This window comes from Nicotiana tabacum, chromosome 13, assembly GCF_000715075.1.
Source record: "Nicotiana tabacum cultivar K326 chromosome 13, ASM71507v2, whole genome shotgun sequence".
NCBI classification, from domain to species: Eukaryota; Viridiplantae; Streptophyta; class Magnoliopsida; order Solanales; family Solanaceae; genus Nicotiana; species Nicotiana tabacum.
Window position 1 is genome coordinate 101,159,825 of NC_134092.1, and position 18,190 is coordinate 101,178,014.

General features: G+C 39.4%; 2 protein-coding genes across 2 annotated transcripts; both read right to left on the reverse strand.

Moving 5' to 3' along the window:
* Positions 1–3,019: 3,019 nt before the first annotated feature.
* On the reverse strand, positions 3,020–4,143 carry LOC142168272 (uncharacterized). Its single transcript, XM_075228932.1, has 3 exons — positions 3,688–4,143; positions 3,557–3,643; positions 3,020–3,421 (listed from the first exon to the last, which is right to left on the reverse strand). Exons 1-3 carry the CDS (start codon positions 4,141–4,143, stop codon positions 3,020–3,022), a joined length of 945 nt encoding a protein of 314 aa, XP_075085033.1.
* A 1,089-nt stretch (positions 4,144–5,232) lies between these two features.
* LOC142168273 (uncharacterized) lies at positions 5,233–5,808 on the reverse strand. The gene has a single exon (XM_075228933.1). The coding sequence runs from the start codon at positions 5,806–5,808 to the stop codon at positions 5,233–5,235; it is 576 nt and encodes a 191-aa protein (XP_075085034.1).
* Positions 5,809–18,190: the final 12,382 nt, after the last annotated feature.

Sequence of the window (18,190 nt, forward strand, 5' to 3'; positions counted from 1 at the left end):
ATTGGAAGTGATGCCAACCGAATTAGAAGTCTGAGCATAACAATATTTCTAGAATATAAAATCCTAGTGACTTAAGACAGTATGGCACGTACTTGAGTCAAAGAATCAACTCCTTAGCAACTCCTTATTTGTTTCTGCAATAAAACTTCAACGCTTCATATTATTATTATGCAGTACAATTATCAGCTAGATTTTCAAAGCAAGTGTGTAATCTTAATACAAGCACAAAGCTGAATCAAACACATTATACTTAATTATCTACATCTTATTATGGCTTTTGTAACTAATCATTGGGATTTCAAAATAATCCCTACTTAGAGGTTTAGTAAAAATATCAGCAATTTGATCTTCAGTTTTACAAAAGTTAATTGAGATATTCCCCTTTTTAACATTGTCTCTGAGAAAGTGATGTCTAATGTCAATGTGCTTGGTTATCTTGTGCTGACATGGATTTTTAGCAATATTTATGGCACTGATATTATCACAGAAAATGGGAACACAATCAACAAATATACCATAGTCCCTTAGTTGTTGTCTTATCCATAACAATTGATCACATCAGGATGCTGCTGCCACATATTCAGCCTCAGCTGTAGATAAGGCCACTGACTATTTCTTTTTGGTTCCCCAAGACACCAGACAAGAACCTAGAAAATGAGCTATTCTTGAAGTGGTTTTCCTGTCAACATGAAAACCTGCATAGTCAGCATCAACATAACCAACTAGATCAAAACTATACTCTCTGGGATACCATAGATAGAGGTGAGGGGTCCCCTTGAGATATCTTAGTATCCTTTTGATAGCCTTCATATGGGATTCCTTGGGATTTGCCAGAAATCTTGCACATAGTCCCACACTAAACACTATATCAGGCCTGCTTACTGTGAGGTACAACAGTGACCCAATCATTCCTCTATATAGTTTCTATTCCACACTTTTCCCTTCTTCATCAAGGTCCAACTTTGTTGCAGTTGCAGTGGGTATGTCAATGGACTTAGAGGAATCCATGTTGAACTTCTTTGGTAGTTCTTTGATATATTTTTGTTGATGTATCATGGTTCCCGTAGGTGTTTGCTTGATTTGGAGCCCCAGAAAGAAGTTCAATTCACCCATCATACTCATCTCAAACTCATTTCCCATCATCTCAGCAAATTCCTTGCATATTGATTCATTGGTAGCCCTAAAGATAATGTCATCCACATACACTTGTACAATAAGGATATTCTTCCCTCTACTCCTTAGAAATAGAGTGTTGTCCACCTTTCCTCTTACAAAGTTGTTGGCTAAACAGAATTTTGAGAACCTTTCATACCAAGCTCTTGGAGCCTGTTTCAGTCCATAAAGAGCTTTATCCAGCTTGGACATATAGTCAAGAAATTCTTTACTTTCAAATCCAGGAGGTTGTTTGACAAACACTTCCTCCTTCAGGTGACCATTCAAAAAGGCACTCTTTACATACAACTGGTATAAAGTGAACTCCATGTTGGCAGCAAAGGCTATCAACAATCTTATAGCCTTCATTCTAGCTACAAGTGCAAATATTTCATCATAGTCAATGCCCTCCTCTTGATTGTATCCCTGAACCACCAGTCTGGACTTGTTCCTTGTGATATTTTCTTGTTCATCCAACTTGTTTCTGAACAACCATCTGGTACCTATGACAGTTGTGTTCTTGGGTTTCTGTACCAAGTGCCAGACATTGCTTCTCTCAAACTGATTTAGCTTCTCTTGCATGGCTATGATCCAGTCTGGATCCTTTAGAGCTTCTTTGATGGTATTAGATTCAACCTATGAGAGGAATGCTGTGTGTGCACATAGATTTCTTAGAGAAGACCTGGTTCGTACCCCTGCATTTGGATCAAAGATGATATTCTCAAGAGGATGTGAGCTTTGATGCTTCCATGATCTGATCTATATATCCAGAAAAGATTCACCCGAGGAGTGACCCAAAAGAGCAGGTTCAGTAGGTGTGGCTTCATTAGTCTTGTCAGCAGTTAGAGTGGTTCTTTCTTCTTCTTGTTCCTCATGATCACTGTCAATTTTCTTATGGTTTTCAGATCCATCTTCATCAAATTCCTTTATATCTCCATCACAAGTGAACCCTATGTCATAATCTTCATCCTGTAGACCTTTCTCAGCCAAGTTGTCAGATTCATCAAAAATAACACGAATATTTTCTTCCACACACAGTTCTTTTATTAAAAACCTTATAGGCCTTACTATGTGGAGAGTAACCCAAGAAAATTCCCTCATCACTTCTATCATCAAACTTACCTAGAGTTTATTTCCCATTATTTGCACAAAACATTTTACACCCAAAGTCTCTCAGGTGAGTGATGTTGGGTTTTCTTCCTCGAAGTAACTCATAGAGAGTTTTCTCAAGAATGGGTCTAACCATGCATCTATTTAGCAGGTAGCAAGCAGTATTGATTGCCTCAACCCAGAAATTCTTAGGCAGACCACTGACAATCAACATGGTCCTCTCCTAGTCTTCTAAGGATCTATTATTTCTTTCTACAACCCCATTTTGTTGTGGAGTTCTAGGTGCAGAGAAATTATGGTCAATGCCATGTGAGCCATATAACTATAGAAATTTTAAATTTTCAAATTCAGTTCCATGGTCATTTCTTGTACTTAAAAAATTTCATTCTAGATTTTGTTCGATCATTCTGACAAATACACAGAAAACATCAAAGGTTTCATCTTTGGATCCCAAAAAAAAGTCTAGGTATACCTGGAGAACTCATCAACAATCACAAACACATACCTCTTACCTCCTTTGCTCTTTATTCTTATTGGTACATATAGGTCCATGCGAAGGAGTTCCAGAGGTTTAGAAGTACTTACAAACTTTTTAAATTTAAAGGATGACCTAACATGTTTTCCTCTAACACAGGTATCACGTACCTTGTCAGAGGTGAACTCAACTTTAGGTAGCCTAAGGACCAAGTCCTTTGTTGCCAACTTGTTGATTTGAGAGAGACTTACATGTCCCAGTCTTCTATGTCACAGCAGTGGATCATCTTCCACTACACTCAAGCATGTGTGCTCTCTGGAAAAGTGACATAATCAATATCTTGTAGACATTGTTATGTCTCTTACCCTTTAACACAATTTCATCAGTATCAAGCTTTGTGACAGTGCAAATTTTGGAATTGAATTTTACCTCATTTCCTTTGTCGCACATTTGAGAGATGCTAAGAAGATTGTGCTTAAGACCTACCACATAATACACATCTTCTATAGCATGAGGGAGTGACTTGCCAACCTTGCTAATACCTGTTATCTGGCCCTTTTTCCCATTTCCAAAGGACACACTCCCTCCTTGGAAGGCTGTCAGTAAGAGAAAGTTTTTCTTTTCTCCAGTCATATGTCTTGAGCATCCACTGTCTAGATACCATTCCTGATTGTTTCCTCTCACCTTAGCATGCACCAAAATTCACAAGTTAGTTTTGGGAACCCAGACAAGCTTGGGTTACTTTTTGTTTGAAAAAGGATGAATCAGATCCCTTCTTGTCTAGTAGGAGAGAGGATTATAAGGTATTTTCTTATTAACCTTAATCCACTTAGTATGGACAGGAGAATTAACCTTTGGCTCTTCTTCCTTCTTCACATTTTTAGCAATACCAAAGGTATTTCTAAACTGAGCATGAATTAAGGCAGGACAAGTGTCTCTAATTGTCCTACTCTTCCACAATGAGTGCACATGTTATTATCAGCAATTCCTACATACTTTGGGTCAAACTTAGGGACAGGTTTTCCGTAGCCAATTCCAGATTTGTTAGAGCTACAGTTTTCATTCAGCCAATTTAAGGCATCATAAGATCTATGCCATTTGCTTAGTCTAGAGAGTTCATAATTAACCTTTTCTAGGTTTTCATGCAAGACTTTATTTCTACATTCAGCATCACAAAGATTATCATTAGCAATTTTTAATTCCTTTTCAAGCTTATCTTGCAGATCACTCATTTTTCCTTTGCCATGTATATCGGGAGACTTCTCATTCTTAGAAGTAAGCTCAAGAACCTGGTTCTTAAGGTCGTTGACCTGTTTCTCCAAACTAGCTTTGTCAGATTCAAGCTCTTTGACACCAAGTTTGACACAAGAAAGGTTGATTATTAGCTGATCATTTCCAGTACTCATTTTATCTATCTTATTTATTAAGGTCACAATTATGGCCATCAATTATTTTTCGGACATATCATGAATATTTTCTTTCAAGTCAGATATACTTACCTGGTTTGCTTCATCTTCATTTTCTGAATTACTCATGGCCATCATTCCTATCACTTTTTTCTCTGTTTTGGATTCTTCAATCGCCATCAAAGCCACTTCTATGTTTTCATTTGCAAAGTCAGTTTCCAAGGTCCTTCATATATCATGAGCAGAGATGCAAGAGGACACTCTGAGGAGAGTGTTTCTAGATGGGCTTTGTAGAGTAATTCCTTTGCTTTAGCATTTTTCTGAACTAGATGACGATCTTCCTCACCGTATTCCTCTTCTCTTTGTTGCACCTGTTACCTTCACTATCCAATTTGGTTGGGAGAATTGGTCCATGACTGACAATTACCCATCGGTCAAAGACAGTAACCTGAAGAAATGTTTCCATATTAGCTTCCATTCACCATAGTGGTGTTCATCAAACAAAGGAGGTCTTCCAATGAGCATTCCAAGCTGTATTGGGGATTCTGTCTTCACAGCTTGGTGTTCATCAATCACAGCATAAAGACTTATGGCCTTATCCTCCTTTAGTTCCTCTTGATCACTTCCACTATCCTCATATGCTGCCAAGAATGCCTGCTTCATTGCTTCAGTAAATCCCTTGCCTAGGATTTTTCCTTTGTTGGAACCCTTTCCTCTCATCTTCTCCTGTTTCTCTTTTTCAGCTCGTTCTTTTCTCCGCTCAATTTCCCACATTAAGTAGTCCTTGACCATGTGATCTAGCTTGGCACACTTGTAGCACCCATCATAGTTAGCTTTGTTGATCTGCTTGGGCTTACTACTGGTCTCTCTCTTGGATTCATTTTTGGAATTCTTCATGAATCTCTTGAATTTTGCAAACATTGCTAGATCAGGATCATTATAGTCAGATTCATCATCCTTAGATGCTTTAAGAACCAGGGCCTTATAATTATTTGGTTCTTCCTTGCGCAGTTCTATATTTCTCATTTCATGAGTTTTTAAGTTTCCAACCAACTCATCAAGTGAGATTTTGTCCAATTCCTTGGCTTCCTAGATTGCAATGACTTTTGATTCCCATGAAGCTGGAAGGATTCTTAGAACTTTGCTAACCAACTCTTCTAAGGTAAACACCTTTCCAAGTGATTTTAGTTCATTGGTTATTATAGTAAACCTACTCATCATATCCTGGATGGGCTCAGACTCCTTCATAGAGAAAAGCTCATAGTTTCTCATGAGTAGCTCAATCCTTAATATCTTTACTTGGTTTGTTCCTTCATGAGCAGTTTGGAGTGCATCCCATATCTGCTTCACATTAGCACACACAAAAATTCTATTATACTCATCAGGACCAAGTCCACAGATAAGGATTTTCTTAGCCTTTGCATTCTTCTCCATCATTTTGAAATCTGCTGCCACAAATTCGGAGAGGCCCTTAGGAACTGTTTCTTTTTTTGCATTTTGTTTAGTAGGAAACAAAGGACCTTGGTTCACTATGGTCCGTAGTTCAAAGTCTTCAGCTGTCAGGAAGTCTTGCATTCTTGATTTCCACCAACTGTTATATTTTCCATTGAACAGGGGTGACTTGGTAGTTGATTGTCCTTCATTAATTCCGGGTGGAGCACTCATCTTGCTTCCAAGATCTATCTAGGTGTTAGCCGTGTAAATGAGAGAACCTGCTCCGATACCAATTGTTAGTTTGAGTGCCCGTATGGATTACTAAAGAACTTGGTTCTTTACCGTATTCCTTAAACATAAAGTAAACAAGAAATAAAATGAACACAATAATTTTTACGTGGAAAATCACCCGGCTCAAAAGGTGCAAAAACAACGACCTACCACGTAGGATTTTCAACTACAACTCCACTAGAATAATGAGCCAAAATGTATCAATTACAAGACTATAATTAAATACTCTCCAGTACTCCTTCTACCCCTATTTGATTCACAAGTTACTCTAACTTGTAAAGCAAAATACTCACTCCAACTCACTGATTGTTTATGACACTTGATTACAACTCAATTTCCTAAAACACATTCACTAGACTGACTCGGGAAGAATACAAGGCAAGTACTCAACACAAATAAACACGTTATGAATCTTTAATTGATATGTAAAAGTATAGTTCAGAAATCTAAAGTCGATCCTATTTAAAACACAACTTGAGATCTTCTAGGAGTCCTATTCATAGTCAGCTTCCTCTTTGAAATAACTCCTACTATTCCAAGGATTCCACAAGCTATGGGACTTTAGTCTCTGACTGAGTTATCCATATCTTCTTGAGCAACGAAACTTATCATTTATAGTAGCCATCTTCCGCAAAACTCGGACCTGGGTAACTTTGAGATAAAGTTACTGTCTCGTACAGACGTACAAGTATCACTCATGAGGAGCTGATTCTTTCTTCTAAGGAGCTGGTTCTTAAAACCAGTTAAGCAGCTATGTTGAGGATCTAGTTCTCTAAAATTTTAGTTTTACTTTGTTAATCATCAAAACTTCAATACTCAACAATGATGGTGAACAAGAGAAGGACCAAGGGTCCACAAGTGCAAACTCGAGTGAAGAACTATATGTAAGAAGATGGTGATTTTGAGCAAGATGATTCATATAATGAACAAGAAGAGGAAGTGTGATATGCGAAAAATTTTCAAGGGCAAAGAAACAACTTCCAAGGCCCAAACCAACAACAATGGCGATCACAAAACAATCAAGGCAATTGGAATTATAACAATCAATGGGAACTGGAGTGGAAACAACAATCAAGGAAATTGGAATAACAACAACAATCAAGGAAATTGGAGTGGAAATAATCAAGAAAATTTGGGGGGGGGGTTAATAATCAAGGCGGATGGAGAAACAATCAAAGCAACCGGGGCTAGGGTTTTCAAAGTCCCTTGATATACCAACAACCGAGTAACCCACCTCCTTATCCTTTCCATGGTTCAAGTTCTTCAAACAATTAAATGGGACGTATTGAAAGTATATTCAAGAAAATGATTGAAAAGAATGCCAATTCGGATGCCCAACTTGCCTCACACAACACATCAATCCGCAACCTAGAAGTTCAAATAGGGCAAATCTCTCAAGCTCTAAATTTTCGTCCTAAGGGGGCACTACCAAGTGACATGGTGGTAAACCCAAAGGGTGCTAATAATACGGGGCATCCCATGGTGGTTATAAAAAGAAGTAGAAGAGGCGGGAATGCACCCACCTCAAGTGGAAGGCAACTTATTGATGATGATCAAGTGATGCAAGAAGAAGAGATCCCGAACAATGTTGTGCAACCTAATGATGAAGTTCGGATTGATATTGATGATAGTGTGTAAGAGACTCAATAGGAGGTGAACCCGTCTAGCGAGCACATTATTGACATACCGGAACCGATAATGCAAAAGGCTAAGGCACTATTGCCTAAGCCTCTACCTCCATACCCTCAAAGACTTGCCAAGCAAAATGGTGAGAATTAATTCAAGAAGTTCATTCAAATGATGAAGAGTCTTTCAATCAATGTGCCATTAATTGAAGCTTTGGAACAAATGCTCGGTTATGCAAAGTTTACGAAGGATCTTGTGACAAAGAAGCGGTCAATGAATTTTGATACCATAAAAGTCACTCATCAAGTGAGTGCAATTGTGCATCCAATGGATCCTAAGTTGGAGGATCCCGGTGCTTTCACGATACCATGTACAATTGGAAGTGCCGAGTTTGATAAAACTCTTTGTAATCTTGGGGCAAGTATCAATTTGATGCCCTATTTGGTTTTCAAAACTTTGGGAATTGGGCAACCAAGACCCACCTCTATGAGATTGCAAATGGATTATCGTACCACGAATAGGGCGTTGGGTGTGATTGAAGATGTTTTAGTCCGGGTTGATAAATTCATTCTTTCGACGGATTTTGTCATTCTAAATTGTGAGGCTGACTATAAAGTGCCAATTATTCTTGGGAGAGCTTTCCTTGCTACGGGAACGGCGCTTTGTGATATTGAAGCCGGAGAACTCACTTTCTGGGTTGGTGATGAAAAAGTGGTATTCCATGTGTGTAAGTCCATGCGGCAGCCAAATAGCAATGATGTGTGTTCTTTTATGGACTTGGTAACCGATGTTATTATTGATGAAACAAGTGCTACAATCAATGTTATTGATATGTTGAAGGCCATCTTGCTCAACTTGATGATCACACGATGGATGGCTTCATGGAATGTGTGAACTCTTTGCAAGGAATAGGGTCGTACAACTATGTACCCAGAAAATTGTCCTTGGATCTTGAAAATAAGACAACTCCTCCTATAAAACCTTCTATTGAAGAGCGTTTTACCTTGGAGTTGAAGCCATTGCATTTACATCTTCGGTATGAATTTCTTGGTCCTTGTTCTACTTTACCGGTTATTCTTTCCTCTTATTTGACTAACGTGCAGGTAGATTCAATACTGGCGATGCTACTAAAGAGGAATAAGGTTATTGGGTGGACCTTGGCGGATATTCGGGGGATAAGCCCCGCCTTTTGCATGCATAAGATCAAGTTGGAGGATGAAATAAAACCATATATTTAACATCAAAGGAGACTCAATGAGGCTATGCAAAAAATTGCCAAGAAGGTCAAGTGGTTGGATGTCGGGGTTGTCTACCCCATCTCCGATATTTCATGGACTTCTCCGGTTCAATGTGTCCCAAAGAAGGAGGGCATGAAGGTGGTCACCAATGACAAGAATGAGTTAATTCCTACAAGAATGGTGACCGGTTGGAGGGTGTGTATGGACTATCGCAAGCTCAAAAAAGTCACAAGGAAGGATCACTTTCCACTTCCTTTCTTAGATCAAATGCTCGATAGATTGGCCGGCCGTTATTTCTATTTCTTTCTTGATGGGTACTCGGGCTACAACTAAATTCTCATTGCTCTGGAAGATCAAGAGAAAATAACCTTTACATGTCTCTATGGTACTTTTGCTTTCAAGCGGATGCCATTTGGTTTGTGCAATGCACCAGTGACTTTTCAAAGGTGTATGATGGCTATTTTTACGGACATGATAGAGGACTACCTTGAAGTTTTCACGGATGATTTCTCGGTGGTTGGAGATTCTTTTGATGATTGTCTTACAAATTTGGACAATGTGTTGGTTAGATGTGAAGAAACTAATTTGGTGCTCAATTGGGAGAAATGTCATTTCATGGTCGAGGAAGGTATTTTCCTTGGCCACAAAATCTCAAAGAATGGAATTGAAGTTGACAAGGCAAAGATTGAGGTTATTTCTAAGCTTCCACCCCCAACTTCGGTGAAGGGTGTGCAAAGTTTCTTAGGCCATGCGAGTTTTTACCGGTGCTTCATCAAAGATTTCTCTAAGGTGGTGAACCAGTTGTGCAAGCTTCTTGAGAAGGATGCTAAGTTTAATTTCAATGATGATTGCATGAGAGCTTTTGAATTGTTGAAGCTCAAGTTGGCAACCACTCCCATCATCACCGCTCCAAATTGGAGTGTGCCTTTTGAACTCATGCGTGATGCTAGTGACATAGCAGTTGGGGCTGTTTTGGGGCAACACATCAACACGATTTTCCATCTGGTATACTATGCTAGTAAGACCATGAATAGTACCCAAGTCAACTATACCATCTCGGAGAAAGAGCTCCTTGCTATTGTGTTTTCCATTGAGAAGTTCCGCCCGTACTTGATGGGTGCAAAAGTTATTGTCCACATGGATCATGCGACGCTTCATTATCTTATCAGCAAAAAGGACTCTAAATCTCGGTTGATGAGATGGGTGATCTTGTTACAATAATTTGACATTGACATCTAAGATAGAAAAGGTAGTGAAAACCATATGGCTGACCACTTGTCTTATTTGGAGGAGGAGGGGAGGCCACATGATGGCCTTGAAATCAATGACTCTTTCCCCGATGAGCAACTCTTGGCAATTTCAATGAAAGAGTTTCCATGGTTCGTGGACTTAGAAAATTTTCTTGTATGTGGAATCATTCCGAATGAGTTATCTTCAAGCCAAAGGAAGAAGCTCAAACGGGTTTGTCAAGATTATTATTGGGATTAGCCATACCTTTTCTGGATTTGTACGAATGGGGCGATTAGGAGACGTGTACCGGAAGAAAAGCAAGGTGATATTCTTGGGACTTGTCATTCTTCTCCATTTGGTGGTCATCATGGTGGAGAAAGAATGGCGGCCAAAGTGCTTAGTTGCGGTTTCTATTGGCCCACTTTTTACAAGGATGCTAGTGGGTTAGTGAAAAGGTGTGATAGATGTCAACGGGCCGGTGGAATCTCAAAGAAAAATGAAATGCCTCTCAGAATCATTTTGGAGATTGATATTTTCGATATGTGGGGCATTGACTTCATGGGCACTTTTGTGAGTTCTTGTGGAAATACCTACATCTTGATCGCGGTGGATTATGTGTCCAAATGGGTCGAGATCATTGCTTTACCCAACAATAAGGCGAGAAGTGTAGTGACTTTCTTGAAGAAGAATATTTTCACAAAGTTTGGTACTCCATGTGCAATTGTAATCGATGGGGGGTCACACGTTTGTAACAAGGCTTCTGACACTTTACTTAGCAAGTATGGTGTTACTCACAAAGTCACAGCTCCCTATCACCCACAATCTAGTGGGCAAGTGGAAGTCTCCAACCAGGAGATAAGGAGTATCTTGTCCAAAATGGTGAATGCTAATTGAACGGATTGGTCCAAGAAGCTTGATGATGCATTATGGGCATATCAGATAGCTTACAAAACACATATCGGAATATTGCCATACCGGTTGTTGTTCGGAATAGCTTGTCATCTACCGGTATAACTAGAGCACAAGGCAATGTGGGCTCTAAAGAAGTTGAATCTTGATTGGGATGTAGCCGCTAACTTAAGGGTTGCACATTTGAATGAATTGGATGAGTTCTGGTACCATGCTTATGCGAGTTCATCCTTGTACAAAGAAAAGATGAAATATCTTCATGACAAATACATTTGGAACAAAGAGTTGAAGGTGGGCGATCTTGTATTGTTGTTCAACTCAAGGTTGCGGATGTTTCTAGGGAAGCTAAAATCCAAGTGGAATGGTCCTTTTGAAATTGTGGGTGTGACACCTTTTGGTGCATTAGACTTGAAGAATAAAAATAATGAAGTATTCCGAGTCAATGGTCACCGGGTGAAGCACTACTTGGGCAAGTATGGATATAGCCACGTGGTGGCGGACATTAACTACATTTGAGGGTTTTCTGCGTCGTGCCGCGACATTAAATCGGGCGCTTCTTGGGAGGCAACCCATGTTCTTTTCCTTTTTATTTTGTAGTTAGGTGTTATTTGTGTTCTAACTTGATTTGAAGTGTTCTATAGGGATGTGTGTGACTTACAAGAAAGGTGGACGAAAATATGGCTAAGTGTTTAAAGGAATGCGGACCGCACTTTATTTGTGCGGACCGCACATTTCTATGTGCATTGCGGCCGAACATTTCTCTTGTGGACCGCACATTTGAAATGTCAAAAATACCAACTCTTTGAGGTTTAAGCTTGTCAGTGTGGAGGTCGATCTGTGACCTCACGTGAAATCTATGGCCGCACAAGAAAATATGCGGACCGAAGATGGAATTCGAAGATGAAGCTCCTAGGTTAAAGAGTGCGGACCGCACATGAAAATGTGAGGCCGCACTCGTCTCTATTCCCTTCTCAAAGTGCTTCGTATAAATAGAACAATATGACTCATTTTACACCTTTCCCTCTTTGAACAATACACTGTTGCCCTGTTAATTTTTCTTGGAGATTTCAACTGTCCACTATTAAGTGGGGATTTTGACTGCTTATTAACGCCTTTTGGCTTTAGTTTTAGTCTAAAAGCATAGAATTGTGTTCCCTAAACTAATGAAATTATGCAAAATTGCAGGAATGCTGGAAGTATGTCTCCCGAGATGAAATCCGACTAAAAAATGAGTAGTCCGAAGCACAAGGTAATAAAGGCCACAGAAGCACAAATGTGCGGCCCGCAGAAGAAATTATGGACCGCAAAATTCCATCTTTGGCCAAAAACAAAGAGGAAAAATCTAGAATACATTTGCGCAAAGTGCGGAGCGCACATGAATTGTGCGGCCGCAAAGATGGGTTAGGAGTCAAAGATCAGAGAGTATGCAAAAAGACCAAGTCCAGGAGCCTCTGTGAATTGCGGACCACACAAGAATTGTGCATCTGCAGAAGAGTGCCTTGCGGCCACAGTCCTAAATCTGCGGACCGCATAAGATGAGCTTTGCGGCCGCAGTCCAAAAATGTATGGTCGCAGAAGAATGCCTCACAGTCGCAGTTCAAAAATGTGCGGCCACAGAACTGTAGTTCCTGCCAGATGAAGAAATCTACAGGTCGCACATGGAATTGTACGGCCATAGAACCTCCCGAGGGGCATTTTTCTCCGAAATTTTCAGCCTTGTATAAATAGATGAGTTTCACAAAATTAGGTCAAGTTTAAACCTATGAAGTTGTTGTAGCCATTTTTCTTTACTAGTTTAGGAAGTTTTACTTTGCTTTAGTGTATTTACAATAGATTTAAACATTTTAAGTTTCCATTATGAGTTTAATTAGTTTTTATTCCTTATTTTCTTCAAACCTCATTATGAGTAGCTAGACGTTTACTAGGGTTGTGACCCAACCCTAGTGTGTAAACCTTATGAGTATCTAATTTAGTGCTTGTTTTTGATTGAGTGTTGATTATTTAGCCTAGTTCATGCTTCAATTTTAGAATTAATGATTGTAAACATTGATCCATGCCTATTTGACTTAGTCTCTACTTGAGAAAGAAAAACCTAGTCTAGGATAACTTAGCTAACAAGGAATTGGGTCAATCGAGAGATTGATTTACCTAATTAAAGTGTTCAACCTAGAGATAGTAATAACCTGACTTGAGCTTTTATCAACTGTTTTAGGTAATACCCATTTGGTCTTGAGAAAACCAAAGTGGGAAAAACCACTCTCTGGTCGAGATGTAATGAGTGGGTAATTTAGAGTTGATAGCTATAATACACCCCAATCAACAAAATAAGCATTAAAGTCTTTATCCCATTAGGCAAACACCTAGGTCATGGTCACGACCTTAGGTTTTTTATCCATTTGAAAAAACCGTAAAAACAATTATCTCTAGTCTTCATTCTTTATTTTTGCATCATTAGAGTAAAATTAGAAAAGAAAACAAATCCTTGTTGTGGAAATGCAATCTAGAAAATCCAATTACTCAATTCGAAATATATACCTCTAACTCCCATCTTATCTCCATGTGGATTCGACCCCGACTCTTAGTTGGGTTTCTATTATTGCATACGACAGTTTCATACCTCTTTTGAGGTGTGCTTTGGACGTGATCAATTTTTTGCGCCATTGCCGGGGAGTTAAAAAAGGTGTTAGATATATATTTGGGTGTGTTCTTGGAATATCTTATTTTCCTTCCGTGCTACTAACGTGTTTGAGAAATCGTAGGTACAACCATGGCAAACAATAAGCTCGGAAATATTGCTTTGGGGGATGTGGACGTCAACGATGAGAAAATTGATGAGGTTCCTCTTGAACCTCAAGCCAATAGAAGAGGCCTAATGCCTCATGACAATGTCCCCGCTCCACCCCCACCTCTACCATGAGCGACTCCACACCGGGTGTTACCCAATGAAGGATATGCTAGTGCAATAGTTCCTCCTCGTATTAGGGCGGGAAACTTTCAAATTACCAATGTGATGATCACTTTGCTCGAGCAACGAGGTTTCTTCATCGGTGCTCCAAGTCAAAATGCATACAAATATTTGAAGGGGTTTGTGGACACTCGTTGGGGGAGCAAACAAACAAATGTCTCTGAGGATGCATTGAGGCTAAGGCTTTTTCCCTTCTCTCTATAGGGGAAAACTTTAGATTGGTTGGAACATTTGTTGAACCATTCCATTCACACTTAGGATGAGTTGGAGGAAAAGTTTGATTCTAAGTTCTTCTCTCCGGGGCACATGGCTACACTTCGGGATGCGATTTTGGCGTTCAAGCAAGAGCCAAATGAACCACTACATGAGATATGGGAACGCTATAGAACAATGGTTAAGGAATGTCCCAACAATGATATAATGGGGAATATGATTCAACAAACTTTCTACCGTGGGATCAACACAACCAACCAAGGTGTAGTGAATCAACTTGCCGGTGGGAAATTCATGACTACGCCTTATGCGGAGGCATGTGAGATTTTAGATGAAATGGCAGAAACATCATCGGCATGACAATCCCGGGCTAATGTTCCACAAGGTGATCCCAACGCAATCCACCTTCACAAAGAGTTGCATGACCATGGGCAAGCCATCGCCGAATTGACTACCACCATGAATCAATTAGCAAATGCTCAACTTCAACAAGTGCAAAATCCTAAGCAAGTCAATGCCATGGAGGGTGTGAACATGATGGTGAACAAAAGGAGGACCAAGGGTCCACAAGTGCAACATCGAGTGGAATATGTGAGCAACTTTCAAGGGCAACAAAACAACTTCCAATGCCCAAACCAACAACAATGGCGACCTCAAATAAATCAAGGCAATTGAAATTCTAACAACCAAGGAGATTGGAGTGGTGGAAACGATCATGGAAATTGGCATAACAACAACAATCAAGGAAATTGGAGTGGCAATAATCAATGAAATGGGGGGGGGGAGTAACAATCAAGGAGGATGGAAAAATAATCAAGGAAATCGGGGGTCGGGTTTTCAAAGGCCCCCGATGTATTAAAAAATCGAGCAACCCACCTCCTTATCCTTCCCATGGGCCTAGTTCTTCAAACAATGAGATGGGGAGTATTGAGAACATGTTCAAGCAAATGATGGAAAAGAATTCCGATTCGGATGCCCAACTTGCCTCACACAACACCTCGATCCGCAAGTGCAAAGTTTATGAAGGATCTCGTGACAAAGAAGCAGTCAATGAATTTTGAAACTATCAAAGTCACTCATCAAGTGAGTGTAATTGTGCATTCAATGGCTATTAAGTTGGAGGATCCCGGTGCATTCACGATTCTTTGTACAATTGAAAGTGCTGAGTTTGCTAAATATCTTTGTGATCTTGGGGTAAGTATCAATTTGATGCCCTATTCGATTTTCAAAACTTTGGGAATTGGGTAACCAAGACCCACCTCTATGAGATTGCAAATGGCCTATCGTACCACAAAGAGGCCGTTGGGTGTGATTGAAGATGTTTTAGTATTCTATGTGTGTAAATCCATGCGGCAACCAAATAGCAACGAGGTGTGCGCTTTTGTGGACTTGGTGACCGATATTATTATTGATGATACAAGTGCCACAATAAATGTTGGTGATATGTTAGAGGCCGTCATGCTCAACTTTGATGATGACAAGATGGATGGCTTCATGGAATGTGTGAACTCCTTATAAGGAATGGGGTCGTACAATTATGCACCCCAGAAACTATCTTTGGATCTTGAAACTTAGACAACTCCTCCCACAAAGCCTTCCATTGAAGAGCCTCCTACCTTGGAGTAGAAGCCATTGCCTCCATATCTTCGGTATGATTTTCTTGTCCCTTGTTCTATTTTACTGGTTATTCTTTTCTCTTGTTTGACTTATGTGCAAGTAGATTCTACATTGGCGGTGCTACTTAATAGGAAGAAGGCTATTGGGTTTTTGGCGGATATTCAAGGGATAAGCCCCCCATTTTGCATGAACAAGATCAATTTGGATGAAGGTTCCAAACCATCTATTAAACATCCAAGGACACTCAATGAGGCCATGCAAGACTCTGCCAAAATTTCTATAGATCTCTGGGAGTTTAACATTCGAGGACGAATGTTACTAATGGGGGAGATTGTTACACTCTGTGCGTCCCAAAGTGACGTATAATGAATATGAGACTTGTTGATCATGATTTAAATAGGTTTAAAGTCATAATATTACTATATATGATATTTGGATAGAAAATATAAAGTTTGGGAAAAGTCGAATTTAAGTTGCGGAAAAACCGACTAAGGATTTGCCTTGTAACATGCTTTTTGAACAATAAATTTCGTGTGCTATATGGGGTATATTTTGGGATATATTATATACAAAAGTGAAGGTCTTGGAATGTAGTTTCTAATTCTCTTAACCATTTGTTCATACGACATCTGGATAAAAATATATAAGCGTCAGAAAATGGGACAATGAGAGGGTGCCAAGCTAGCACCTCTTTGACTTTTCCAAACTTGATATATATAGGTCTTAGGCCATGTTTAGCTTCATCTTACCATAGAACACGACCTGAGAACATCCATAAACATATCCATAATCTCTCTTATAGGGTTTCAAAGGATATTAACACCCCGGGCACAAAATCGAGAAGCGATAACATTAAAACGATCCCTACGACGTAAGTATCGCTATATCGTCTCTCGTTTTCTTTGTAGTTTGAGCTTTGGAATGAATTTAATAGTTAATAAAATGCCTAATTTATTTATTTATTCTTATAAATATCAAGGAATGGTGATAAATTCATTTCTTAATATTTAGAACTCACGGGACGGTGATTGGAAGCCGTGAGTTCGATTTGTTTCACGCTTAGTGGACTGTTTTGTAGTCCACTCGTGTCGGCCTATTGTGCTGCTGATTTATGGAGTTTTGAAGGATGAAGGGCATGCATAAATTCCACATATGGTAGGGTAGTAGGCTGGTCACTCGTCGTTACAATTTCAGGCTAATTGGTAACTTATTGATTGGGTGTGTTATGGTATATTTGGGGGTTTTGTTGTATTGAATATCCCGAATTGTAGTTGAGTTGTTTTTGAGTTGCTAATTGTATTGTGTTTGTATCTCGCCTATAGTAGGCTTCAGGTAGCAGTGAAATCAGGGGAAATGCTTCTTATTTTATTTTAAAATCGAGTTATCATTTGAGATACATAATATACCACCGCCACCTAATTGTACACGTATTTCTTTGTTATAGGGTTGGCGCGCTAGTTGTCATAAGCTTGTTGTTGAGTTGAATTGACGACTTGAGGTATGTTAAGGCTATCCCTTCTTTCCTTTTGGCATGATCCATATGATACAAACGAAACGTGCAAACGCTAAACTTTCATAAATGACTCTATTCATAGAAGTACTAGGGGTTCCTATGTTTTGGATTCCCCATATGTCCTACTTTCATATTGTCTGTTCATGGGTCTCATGACATTCTGAGAGATATTATTGACTTACTTCATTATGCATTGCATCCATTTATACATGTATACTGACCCATGACCAGATGGCGTTATATACGCATATAGTATATGTATATGGGGTATGGGGGAAAGATTATGACGTTATATACGCACCACCACCTGATCAGCTGGTATACGTTTATGATTTCACCCACAGAGGCTGAGATGATATGATGGGATGCCCTCAGGGGCTTGATGATATTATGTACGTATATACCTATGCATGATATGACATTTATATGCATATACATGACATTATAGTTGTTTCATGATTCACAAAGCTATTCAGGCTTATAGGTTGAGTCTTTTACTCCATGTTTCTTTCATGTCTTTTATATACTGATTTGTATGCCTTACATACTCGGTACATTAATCGTACTGATGCCCCTATTGCCTGGAGGCCTGTGTTTCATGCCCGTAGGTGCAGGTAGACAGGCTGACCGTCCCCCATCTTAGGATCCTTGCTCAGCGAAAGTTGGTGTCCTCCATTTGATCCGGAGCTGCTATTGAGTTTTGGTACGATAATTTTGTATACATATAGGTATGACGGGGCCTAGTCCCATCCTCTATACAGTTGTACACTATGTTAGAGGTCTGTAGACAATCATGTATAGATACATACATATGTATGTATGTATGTATGTATGTATGTATGTATGTATATATGTATGTATATATGTATGTATAATGACAAGCCTGTTATATATGCAACTAAAAATTAGCCTTTTGGGCATGTTTTCCCACAGATGTTGTTCATATGAATCCGTAGTTTATCTCCAGAAGTTATACATGACCTACACTTATTTCACGTTTATATCTTAGAT